This window comes from Bos indicus x Bos taurus, chromosome 24, assembly GCF_003369695.1.
Source record: "Bos indicus x Bos taurus breed Angus x Brahman F1 hybrid chromosome 24, Bos_hybrid_MaternalHap_v2.0, whole genome shotgun sequence".
Lineage (NCBI taxonomy): Eukaryota > Metazoa > Chordata > Mammalia > Artiodactyla > Bovidae > Bos > Bos indicus x Bos taurus.
In genome coordinates, this window is record NC_040099.1 from 25,667,920 (window position 1) to 25,680,101 (window position 12,182).

At 44.8% G+C, this 12,182-nt stretch overlaps 1 protein-coding gene across 1 annotated transcript in view; it reads left to right on the forward strand.

Annotated features, from left to right (window-relative positions):
* B4GALT6 (beta-1,4-galactosyltransferase 6) overlaps positions 1 to 12,182 on the forward strand; it is a 69,076-nt gene that overhangs the window by 27,194 nt on the left and 29,700 nt on the right. The window contains exon 3 of the mRNA XM_027525670.1: positions 5,092 to 5,205. Within this exon, the coding sequence (XP_027381471.1) occupies positions 5,092 to 5,205 (114 nt within the window). The remainder of the gene's footprint in view (positions 1 to 5,091; positions 5,206 to 12,182) is intronic.

Consider the following 12,182-nt stretch of genomic DNA (forward strand, 5'->3'; position numbering starts at 1 on the left):
AGACTCCCCAAAGGGAGCCGTGTTAACAGTCTGTTTTGCAGAGAGGTCTGGAGAGCTTTAAACCTTTGTGACTTGGATGTGGGTTTAGAATCAGAGTCTGTGGCTAAGAGAGGAGGCCCAGGCTTTAATGACAAGAATTAATAAATTATGTATAGTAAGAAAATGCTCTTATTTAAATTTATACGACATTAAGAAATTACTTTAGGACTGTGTGTTAATACTTGTCTTCTTCGGGATTATAAGAAAATGGGCCTTTGGACCACAGAAAGGCAGTGGACTCCCAGGGACAAGCTTATTTATCTTCTATTTTCAGCTCCTACAAATGCACAGTACAGAGTAGATGCGTGGCTGGCATAGTTTATAGTTTGAGTCCCCAGTAAAAGGAGAAGAGTTTGTTTGTTTGTTTGTTTTTACTAGAAATCTGATACATATATCTATAGTTTTTAAAGGATTTTGAGAAAAGAATCAGAACTTTATTGGACTTCCTGACACTTATTTTGAAGCTTCCCAGGTGATGCTAGTGGTAAAGAACCTGCCTGCCATTGCAGGAGGTGAGAGTTTGTTCCCTGTATGTTGGGAAGATCTCCTGGAGAAGGAAATGGCAACCCATTCTAAAATTGTTCCCTGGAGAATCCCATGGACAGAGGAGCCTGGCAGGCTACAATCCATGGGTCTTAGAAAGACAGACATGATTGAAGTGACTTGGCACTCACACTTATGTCATGCTTCAGTTCAGTTCACTCGCTCAGTCGTGTCCGACTCTTTGTGACCCCATGAATTGCAGCACACCAGGCCTCCCTGTCCATCACCAACTCCCAGAGTTCACCCAGACTCATGTCCATTGAGTCAGTGATGCCATCCAGCCATCTCATCCTCTGTCGTCCCCTTCTCCTCCTGCCCCCAATCCCTCCCAGCATCAGAGTCTTTTCCAATGAGTCAACTCTTCGCATGAGGTGGCCAAAGTACTGGAGTTTCAACTTTAGCATCAGTCCTTCCAAAGAACACTTAGGACTGATCTCCTTCAGAATGGACTGGTTGGATCTCCTTGCAGTCCAAGGGACTCTCAAGAGTCTTCTCCAACACCACAGTTCAAAAGCATCAATTCTTTGGCGCTCAGCTTTCTTCACAGTCCAACTCTCACATCCATATGTGACCACTGGAAAAACCATAGCTTTGACTAGACAGACCTTTGTTGGCAAAGTAATGTCTCTGCTTTTGAATATGCTATCTAGGTTGGTCATAACTTCCCTTCCAAGGAGTAAGCGTCTTTTAATTTCATGGCTGCAATCACCATCTGTAGTGATTTTGGAGCCCCCAAAAATAAAGTCTGACACTGTTTCTGCTGTTTCTCCATCTATTTCCCATGAAGTGATGGGACCAGATGCCATGATCTTCATTTTCTGAATGTTGAGCTTTAACCCAACTTTTTCACTCTCCTGTTTCACTTTCATCAAGAGGCTTTTGAGTTCCTCTTCACTTTCTGCCATAAGGGTGGTGTCATCTGCATATCTGAGGTTATTGATATTTCTCCCGGCAATCTTGATTCCAGCTTGTGCTTCTTCTAGCCCAACATTTCTCATGATGTACTCTGCATATAAGTTAAATAAGCAGGGTGACAATATACAGCCTTGACGAACTCCTTTTCCTATTTGGAACCAGTCTGTTGTTCCATGTCCAGTTCTAACTGTTGCTTCCTGACCTGCATACAGGTTTCTCAAGAGGCAGGTCAGGTGGTCTGGTATTCCCATCTCTTTCAGAATTTTCCACAGTTGATTGTGATCCACACAGTCAAAGGCTTTGGCATAGTCAATAAAGCAGAAATAGATGTTTTTCTGGAACTCTCTTGCTTTTTCGATGATCCAGCGGATATTGGCAATTTGATCTCTGGTTCCTCTGCCTTTTTTAAAATCAGCTTGAACATCTGGAACTTCGTATCTTTAAATCTTTCAGGTATCTATGGATGAGACACAGATGTGGTCTCCTAGAGGGGTTTGTTTCTGTGGTTTTTGTCTGTCCCTGCATGTATTGGCATAAAAACTAGTAATGTCCACTGAACCCCTCTGCCCTCTGTCTTAGAGGGCTTTCCTTACCAAACGCTCTGCAGGCTTCCTTGGAGAAAGGCATGAGTGGGGGAGGACTTTGTTACTGAGGCTTTCTCACTTTCTGATGGAATAGGTCTTAGCCACTGTACTGTCACTGGGCCCTATTTGTCACGTTGAGGTTTTCTGGTAATACACTTACCTTGAAACCTGACTGACAAGTTGCAAATTCATGAGGAATTGCCACTTATTTATAAGGGGCTCTGGTCTGCAGGGCCCCTTCCAGCAGGTAGGCCTGAAGGGTGTGTGTCTTTGCTCCAAAGTGTCTTCCTGGCTCCCAGGCTGCATCTCCATCTACTGTATTTTTTTTTTTTAAAGAATGTCTTCAGTTTGCTTTGTTATTTATTTATTGGTCACACCTGTGGCTTGCAGGATCTTTGTTCCCTGACCAGGGATTGAACCTGGGCCCTTGGCAGTGAAAGCAAGAAATCTTAACCACTGGACCACCAGGGAATTCCCTTCATCTATTGTATTTTGATGATGCATGAATGTTTGTTAGGTCATGACATGGACCAGAGGTATTTAAGTTTCTTTGATTCTTCTCATGTGCTTCACATTCAATTTCCAGGAGTCTGCGGTGAGGTTTAACTTTTGCAGTTCAATAAGCCTGTGAAGAGGAGCTAAAAAGCCTCTTGATGAAAGTGAAAGTGGAGAGTGAAAAAGTTGGCTTAAAGCTCAACATTCAGAAAACGAAGATCATGGCATCCAGTCCCACCACTTCATGGGAAATAGATGGGGAAACAGTGGAAACAGTCAGACTTTATTTTTGGGGGCTCCAAAATCACTACAGATGGTGATTGCAGCCATGAAATTAAAAGATGATTACTCCTTGGAAGGAAAGTTATGACCAACCTAGATAGCATATTCAAAAGCAGAGACATTACTTTGCCAACAAAGATTCGTCTAGTCAAGGCTATGGTTTTTCCTATGGTCATATATGGATGTGAGAGTTGGACTGTGAAGAAGGCTGAGCGCCGAAGAATTGATGCTTTTGAACTGTGGTGTTGGAGAAGACTCTTGAGAGTCCCTTGGACTGCAAGGAGATCCAACCAGTCCATTCTGAAGGAGATCAGCCCTGGGATTTCTTTGGAAGGAATGATGCTAAAGCTGAAACTCCAGTACTTTGGCCACCTCATGTGAAGAGTTGACTCATTGGAAAAGACTCTGATGCTGGGAGGGATTGGGGGCAGGAGGAGAAGGGGACGACAGAGGATGAGATGGCTGGATGGCATCACTGACTCGATGGACGTGAGTCTGAGTGAACTCCGGGAGTTGGTGATGGACAGGGAGGCCTGGTGTGCTGCGATTCATGGGGTCGCAAAGAGTCGGACATGACTGAGCGACTGATCTCATCTGATCTGAAGCCTGTGATTTTGACCCTCAGTCTTGTGCTTGCTGGTCGCTGGTAGGCAGACCGCCCTTTTAAGTCATACGTCCGTTTTCCCTTTTCCTAACTCTTCTTGCTGGCCACTTCTTATAGGAATGCGTTTTTCATTAGAGCAGATTACTGAGGTCTGAAGTAAAGTCTTCATCTTCTCCAAAGTGGCTGCTGGAACTTCATTTCCTGTGGGTACAAAGTTTGTGATCCAGAAGACAGACTGGTGTAATCAGCCGTTTCCATTTCTCGTCTCTTATTGACTGGGTGCTGGTCTCATTTTCTTACACCAGCTTCCTCTTGCATAGCAGGAAGCTATCAGGTCATGGTTCCCAGATTTGCTTCTCAGAATTTCTCAGAACTTTGTTCCAGAAAGGGACTGAGATGTGATCTCCTCGGTTCCAAGTTAAAAAATTCCTAAGGCTCTTGATTGTTCCAGGTTGAGGGGCTCATTTCTAAAGCAGTCACTCCTAGCTGAAGTTCCTGAATATGCATATGGACTTGGGGTTGTTCTGAGCACTTTGTACACTTATCTTTCTGAAATCTGACACGAGGCAGGTGCAGAAGAGAAACTTTTCTTCTCTTGCTTTGTGCCACCAAGCTAGTGCATGTTGGTGCAGGATTTGAACTCAGTACTTGATCTTGGCACTCTAAACCAGTACCTCTGTGTTCCATAATTTGCTGACTCTAAAAATAATAGACCTAATGTAATAATAGCTCCAGGGTGCTCCAGAAACTGCAGCCCACGCGTTGGGTATGACTAATTTAAGACTTTTAATTGGGCTGTATTGCAGAAGTCAGTTGAGTGGGTAAATCTCAGTTTCTTAAGTGTGAGGCAGTGAGAAAACATTACTCCTACCGTCTGCTCTCTCTGGCTGCAAATGCAGCGTGCTGTGGCCATGTGGGTGTCCAGAGCACCCTGGGCTGCCTGATAGTGGAGATGATCCCCCTGGAGCACTTTCTTTATATATATGTTAATACACATATATACAGTTGTATTTTATTTTTGGCTGTGCTGGGTCTTCACTGCCGCACGTGGGCTTTCTCTAGTTGTGGCAGGCAGGGGCTACTCTCTCTTGTGGTGCACAGGCTTCTCATTGTGGTGGCTTCTTTGGCCAGGGGGTTGAGAATCTCCCTGCCAGTGCAGGGGACACCGTTCGATCCCTGGTCGGGGAAGATCCCATATGCCACAGGGCAACTAAGCCCGTGCACCACACTGCTGAGCCCACGCTCTCGCACCCCTGGTACACTTTCACTCCCCTTTTGCATCTGCCTCAGCTCGGAGAGGGATGGGAGCAGGTGTTCTCTGCTGGTGGCAAATGAGTCTGCTGTGTGTGCACACGCGCGGATCCGGCCGCTCCGCTCCAGCCTCGTCCCAGTGTCCCCTGGGAAATCATGCTGAGAGGTCCCTTCTGGCAGCCGTGAAGGGTGAACGGGAGAGCAGTCCCGGCGGGTGTAGTTTGCTTTTCCCTAGTTCTTTCTAGATAATTGGCTTTTAAGTGCTGCTGTGGATCGCAGAGTGTAGTGTTTACACAGTGACAGCGACATATTTCATACTAGGAGCAAAGCAAAAGGCAATTTTTTGGTCGTAACTTTTTTTTTCTCTCTCTCTCTAAGATTATCCTGAAGGCAATAATTCAAGTGATTATCTTGTTCAAACAACAACATATCTTCCGGAAAACTTCACATATTCACCATACCTCCCCTGCCCAGAAAAACTGCCTTACATGCGTAAGTTTCATCTCGTTTTCACTTCAGCTATGTGCTTGTATTATAATAACATAATAAAATTCACATGGTTTGAGGACACCACCCTCAGGTCATTATCAGGGTGCTCATGTTCATATCGTGTAGCATGTTATTATATTTGACTTTTGAGGGGTGCAGAGCAATTTTTTGTAGGGGGGAGCAGGATTGAAAAACTGAAGAAAAGCTTTTCACTTGCCCAGAAATAACCTCTGTTGTGAGTTTCATGTATATTCTTAAAATTACTCTTAGAGTGATTTTAATATCTTTTATATGGATAGAAAATTAAAATATTTCAAAGGCTTTAAGAATTTATATAAGTGGTTTTAAAATTGCATTTTTTTCTGTAACTTGCTTTCTTAGTTATTTTTTGAGAACTGTCCATGTTGATACATAGAGATCTATTTATTGTCATTAACTATGGTGCAGTATAAAAAAGTGAACTGTGTAGGGATGTGCTCATTTGTGGCCGACCCCATGGACTGTAGCCCTTCAGATTCCTCTGTCTGTGGGATTTCCCAGGCAAGAACACTGGAGTGGGTTGCCATGTCCTTCTCAGTGGATCTTCCTGACCCCGGGATCAAACCTGCATCTCCTGTGTCTCCTGCCTTGCAGGTGGATTGTTTACCACCGAGCCACTGGGGAAGCCCACTGTATAGTATATTTTTGAATAAATGTATGATATTTCACTTACCTTTCTCTCTGCTGATGAAAATTTAGTTTGTTTCTAATATTTTGGTATCACAAAGCAGCACTGTAAGGACAGCATCAGGCATTTCCATGTGCCTAGAAGTATAATTGCTGGGCTGGCTGGCAAGGTTGCACTCCCCAGCAGCTATCCCCATTGATATCCCCAGGAGCAAAGCACGAATGCATTACTCTGATACTGATGGACTTTTAAGATTTTTGCCTTTCTTATGGATAAAACACTTTTTGCTATTATGATAAATTTAAAAGGGTATCTTGTCTAAGTGTTTACTTTCTTCAATACTAGCAGCCTTGGGTGACTTTTCCTGTGTTTGTGAGTAGTTTTGAGTTTTCTCTCCTGTGACTCAGTAACTGCTTTATTGGTTCCGTATTGGTTGGTTAGATTTTTGTGTGGATCCGTGAGAGTTCTTTATATATTCTAGCGGTGTCCTACTCTCTGCTATTTGTGTTGTAATTGGCTTGTCTTTTCATTTTGTTTATGGAGTCATTTATTTTAAAATTATGTTTCTAAGTGTATCAATCACATTAAGGCTTTCACTTTTTTTGGTCTCAAGAAAGCTTTCCTTGTTACCCAAAAGCCATACAAATACTCTCTTATTTACTTCTAATAATTTTGTTTTATATTTTTGTGTATAATATAAGGTCAAGATACTGTATTTTAAATATGTCTTTTTTTCAAAATTATGAAGATAATACATTATCATTAAAAAAAAAAAGCTCTATAATCAGTCAGAAGCCATGGAGCTATTATTTGCAGTTTTTCATTGTTTATGTCTGCACCTCCCCCCGCCCCGATTTTAAGCATACTTCATACATATAAGTTAGTATCTTGATCTTTATATAGTTAAAATTTAAGTAAACATTATTTTGAATTGCTTATTTTTAATGTCCTAAGTAAGTGTGTTTTTTATGTCTTTCTATAACTTTTCTTTATTGAGGAAGTTAGCCTGGCGTATTTGTAGGATTTTTCAGTATATTTTTGATAGATATTATATAACTATAATTAAAAGTAAGAGTCACCTTTTATTGTCATCTCAGGCCATGGTTCTCACACTTTAGGGTGCATCAGAATCTCTGGACAGTCTTGTAAAGTGCACATTTCTGTGCCCAACCTTCAGAGTTTTGGTCAGTAGATGTGGAGTGGGGTCTGAGAAGTCTCATTTCTAACAAGCTGCCAGGTCACATTGATGTTGGTGATCCTTGGGCCACAGACCCACTGATCTGGAATCAATCTTGGCTGTGCTATAGCTTGGGGAGCTTTCGTAATTCTTGGGCCCAACCCCTAAGTTTCTGATTTTTATTAATTGGATGTGAGGCCTCAGTGTTTTTTTTTTTTAAATTATTTTTGGCTGTGCTGGGTTTTTGTTGCTGTGAGGGCTTTTCTCAAGTTGCGGTGAGCGGGGGCTACTGTAGCTGCAGAGCTTGGGCTTCTCGTTGCGGTGGGTTTCCGACTCTGTGCAACCCCATAGACCGCAGCCCACCAGACTCCCCTGTCCCTGGGATTCTTCAGGCAAGAATACTGGAGTGGGTTGCCATTTCCTTCTCCAGTGCATGAAAGAGAAAAGTGAAAGTGAAGTCGCTCAGTCGTGTCCGACTCTTAGTGACCCCATGGATTGCAGCCTACTAGGCTCCTCCATCCATGGGATTTTCCAGGCAAGAGAACTGGAGTAGGGTGCTGTTGCCTTCTCCAGTAATCTCCTTTACTGTCCCATAGTAGGGACTGAAGCTGTGGTTTTTGTGCCTGTATGTTTGTCAACTTTGTCATTGCAGTTTAGGCCTTCTAAAAATGAATGTTTCTGTCTGTGCAGTACTGAAACTACTGGGTGATGCTCTGTTGAAATATTGATTACAATAATTTCATTTTCATAATTTGCATATTCAGGGGTTGAGAGTTTTAGGAAGTCTTTCTGTTCTTGGTTTAGCTGCCACTTTCTTAATTAGTGCTTTGTGGGTGCTAATTGAAGTCTTGTTTCAGAGCATCTTCCGGCCAGGCCGTCCTGTCCCCCGTCCTCTCCCCGCCCTGTCCCCCAGCGCCATAACTCGTGAATGCTCCTGTCACGGGCTTGAAGGATGGTGTCACGGGCTTGAAGGATGGTGTCACGGCTGCCCTCCCTGCCTTTCGCAGAATGTCTTGGTTCTCCTGCTCGTTCCCTCTGCTTCCATCAGTCTTACATTCTTTTGAAGAAGAGGATCACATCAATTTGTCCAACCACCTTTTCACAGAAGGACTCCTCAGGGCTCTGCCGGCTTTGGGTCCAGCTCCAATCCCTTGTCCAGTTAGCTGTGGCCAGCATGATGGGGTGTTTAATAGAAATATGGTCACATGCAGAAACTCCTGAGGAGGGGGCCACGGGCACAGCCACCACAGTGAGGTTTCTGCCAAGAGGGCTGGTGTGAGCCACCGCGGAGACCCCCTCACTAGCTGTGTGACCGCTGCACAGTCGAGCCTGTTTGCTTGTCTGTAAAATCTGGAATCATATGTCAACTTCGTGAGGATAAAGAGAAGCACAGCACCTGAAGCTTGGTGGTTGTTAATTTGCTATTCCCTCTCCTTTTCCTCATTTCCTTGAATGATGGAGCCAGATTTTACAGTGATCAGGGGAGTAAGAAACCTAGGAGAAATGTATAGAGTGAAGGCATTTATTTTTACATATCTATGCATCCTTAAATTTTTTTTAAATTAGCAGATTTTTTTCCCATCAATGACAGAGAAAAGAAAATACCTAATTAGAAAAATCTTGTCATAATGTCACACAAAGTGATTGAATTCCATACCTCCCCAAATAATAGTAAAGGAGAAGTGAAGTGAAGTGAAGTTGCTCAGTCGTGTCCAACTCTTTGTGACCCCATAGACTGTAGCCTACTAGGCTCCTCTGTCCATGGGATTTTCCAGGCAATAGTACTGGAGTGGGGTGCCATTTCATTCTCCAGAGGATCTTCCTGATCCAGGGATCAAACCCGGGTCTCCTGCATTATAGGCAGACGCTTTACCGTCTGAGCCACCAGGGAAGCCTTGTTAAGGAGAGGCTGTGTCAAAAGATGATCTACTTAGATGAAAACCATTCATGTAAGAATGATACTGAATTTCCCTGTAATGACTGAAAATAAGGTTAGGGCTTAAAATTGGTGTTTGATTATCTGGCTGTAACGTTTTTGATTTTTCTGGCACTGATTACCATAAAGGTAAAGAGTGAACTTCTCCAGTTCACGTACAGTTGACTGCATGGGTTTCAGCATTTATTTCACATTCAGTCAATTACATTATGAAATCTATTTTAGATATTATTTATACAATGTGAATGAATCCTTCTTTATTGTTAGGGTTTATAGATTCTCTAGAGGGCAAATCCACTTTCAGCTTTATTAAATTTGCGGGAGACTCTCTGTACTCACCTGAAGAGGGAAATGGCCACACACTCCAGTGCTCTTGCTTGGAAAATCCCATGGACAGAGGGGAGCCTGGCGGGCTACAGTCCTTGCGGTCACAGAGTCAGACACGACTGAGCGCCTGAGCAAGGACTCCGTATTAATAATATTCACTTTATCTGGAGCTGAAAAATAATGCTTAGTATGGATGCTTTGATTTTTCTGTGTGAAGTTAGTGATGGAAGATGTCAGCTGTGCACTCTGCATTAAAATGAAGACAGACTTACCTGTGGATTTCCTGTCATTCAGTTCCTATTCAAAGACAGTGCCTCTATAGTGACCCCTTAATGCATTTCGTCCTAGTGTTTTTGGAATAGTTGCCTTTGTGGTTTAACGTTGATAGTTTCTATGGTTGCTAGCCTTAGGACCACAACAGAAGCCACAAGGACTTTTTGAGATGAGTTTAAATAGTTCAAATGAAAAATCAGCAGAGAGGGAAAAGATAAGCAAATAAACTTCAGACAAGCTCGAGTAATGCTTATGGTAACAAACCGTCATGCCTGTGTTTATCGAAGACAAAAGCCATGGGAGCCGTTGCAGAGTCATGAGCCGCCTGCAGCAGGGCCTCTATTGTTCGGGGGGGCTGGTGGGGAGAAGCATGGCTGAGTACGTGCCTGCCAGCTGAGCAGGCGACACACCCAGAGAAGGGGTTGTGACAAAAGGGAGACAGCAGTTGCTTCTGTAAGGAAAGAGAGACTTCAGAGAGAGGGGGCACGCTGAAAGTGGGTCTTGCAGGATGGTTTAGCAGATAGCTGAAGGGGCAGTTTGCAGGCACAGGAGGCTCTGTATCCTGAGAGTGGGGAGTGGTCGGCTATGACCGGGGTGGGTGTGTTGTGGGACGTGTAGGAGGTAAGGCCGCACAGCAAGGTGAAATAGTCATAGTGTCAGTCACTCAGTCGTGTCTGACTCTTCACGACACCATGGACTGTAGCCCGCCTGGCTCCTCTGTCCATGGAATTCTCCAGGCAAGAATACTGGAGTGGATAGCCATTCCCTTCCCCAGGGGATCTTCCCAACCCAGGGTCTTCTGCATTGCAGGCAGATTCTTTACCATCTGAGCCACTGTGTTAAGGACTCACCAGTCTGAGGGCTGCCTGGGTCCCATGAATCACTGGGCATCCATGAGGTGGGCGTTGGGGGAGCAGAGCCCTGAGTGTGTGTGCAGAGGGTTGACTTCCAGCCAGGGGTGCATCTCTAAAGGTGCATGGTTTTCCAAGAATCCAGGGACAGAAAAGGGTAAAACAAAGCGGGAAACACCACTTTGGGAAATGTAACCTTAACCTGCTTTCAGTAGATACATGGTGGGGCTAGGACAGGACTTCAGAAAGATGCTTCAGATGAGCAGTTGAGAATAAATAAGAGTGGGGAAAGTACCAGGGTCTGGAAGAGCCACATGGAGCTCCCTGCACAGCCTGGAGGAGCAGCTGCGGTACGTGCCGGGCAGTGGTGCTGAAGAGGAGATGCTTTTGGTCCGATGTGGTGACCAACTGAGGGATCAGGGTTGATTTCAAGGTTTTGGCTCAGTGGTGGTTAACTGAAAGGCGGATTGCAGGATAAACCTCACACTTGGGAGAACGGGGAAGTGAATGAGTTTGGTGTTGGGCTTGTTCTGTTGAAAGCTCAGGAGACTTTGTTTGGGGCCTGAATTTTTTCAGGGAGATCTGGGCTGGAGGTGGTAGCAAGTGAGCCTGGAAAAAGGCTGCATATGAGTGGGCCCTTGGAGAGCATCAGAGCCCGAGGGTCAGAAAAGAGGGGAAAGAAGCCAGGGACGGGGGGATCAGGGGATGTGTCCCGAAGGACAAGGAGAGGGCTCTGCCTTGTCCCATATCTCAGAGCAGTAAAGGGAGTGTCTGTGAGAAGCTGTTGAACTGGGCACATCTTACACTCACGGGACCACAGTCAGCATGATTTCAGTGGGGTGGTGACATGAGAAGCCAGGTATCCTGTCCTTAGAAGGCCAGATATCCTGACCCAGAAGCGTGTAAAAACGAGTTGGTTTAAAACAAAGAAGTTCAGGACTTCCCTGGCTGTCCAGTGGTTAGAACTCAGCGCTTCCATGCAGCGGGGTTCAAGTTCAACCCCTGGTCAGGGAACTAAGATCCTTACACGCCTCAGGTCACGACCAAAAAGAAGTTTTGTGGGAAAGGGAAGGAGACTGGGGAGAAGGAGTCTGTGGATGAGGTGGTGTCAGGGGAAGAACGATTTAGGAAGAGATGGACTTAAGTGAGTTTTAAGCGCTGCGGGGGAGGACGCTGTGGACACACTGAGATGCGAGTGAAGGGAGGAGAAGGGAGGTGTCCAGGGAGCCCGGATCCTGGAGAAAGTGACAGGCAGAATGTGCTCCTGTGGAAGAGCTGGTAGGGACTAGTAGGAACACCGCCTCCTCCAAGCAGGAGTGAGACCCATTTGGAGATGAGGGGGAGAAAAGTCCAGGGGGCTCAGCCCTGTTGCGTCTATGTTCCCAATAGAGTAGAGACCACGTGCATATGAGGGGGCGGCCACGAAGGACTGGGCAGCTTGAACTGTGAGAAGTAAATATTTAAAAAGTAGTTGTAGGGAATGCAAAGTGGAGTCAATAAATTGTGCATTAAAAGGTGCTGACTTACCTGTTAGCCAAGAGAGCCCTCCCCCCACAGGGGTGGTCAGAAGCTACAGATAATGTGACTGGTTTCTGTTGGAAGCTTATTCTGTTTAAGGCAATCAATTGGGTACTGTTACCTCAATGATGAGTTTAATCTGTGTGCTTACTTGATTTTCTAGGGGGAAGAATTTGAGTGGTGTTTTTCAGTGATGAATTTGAGCATGGGAAATTGTTGATCAGATGTGGC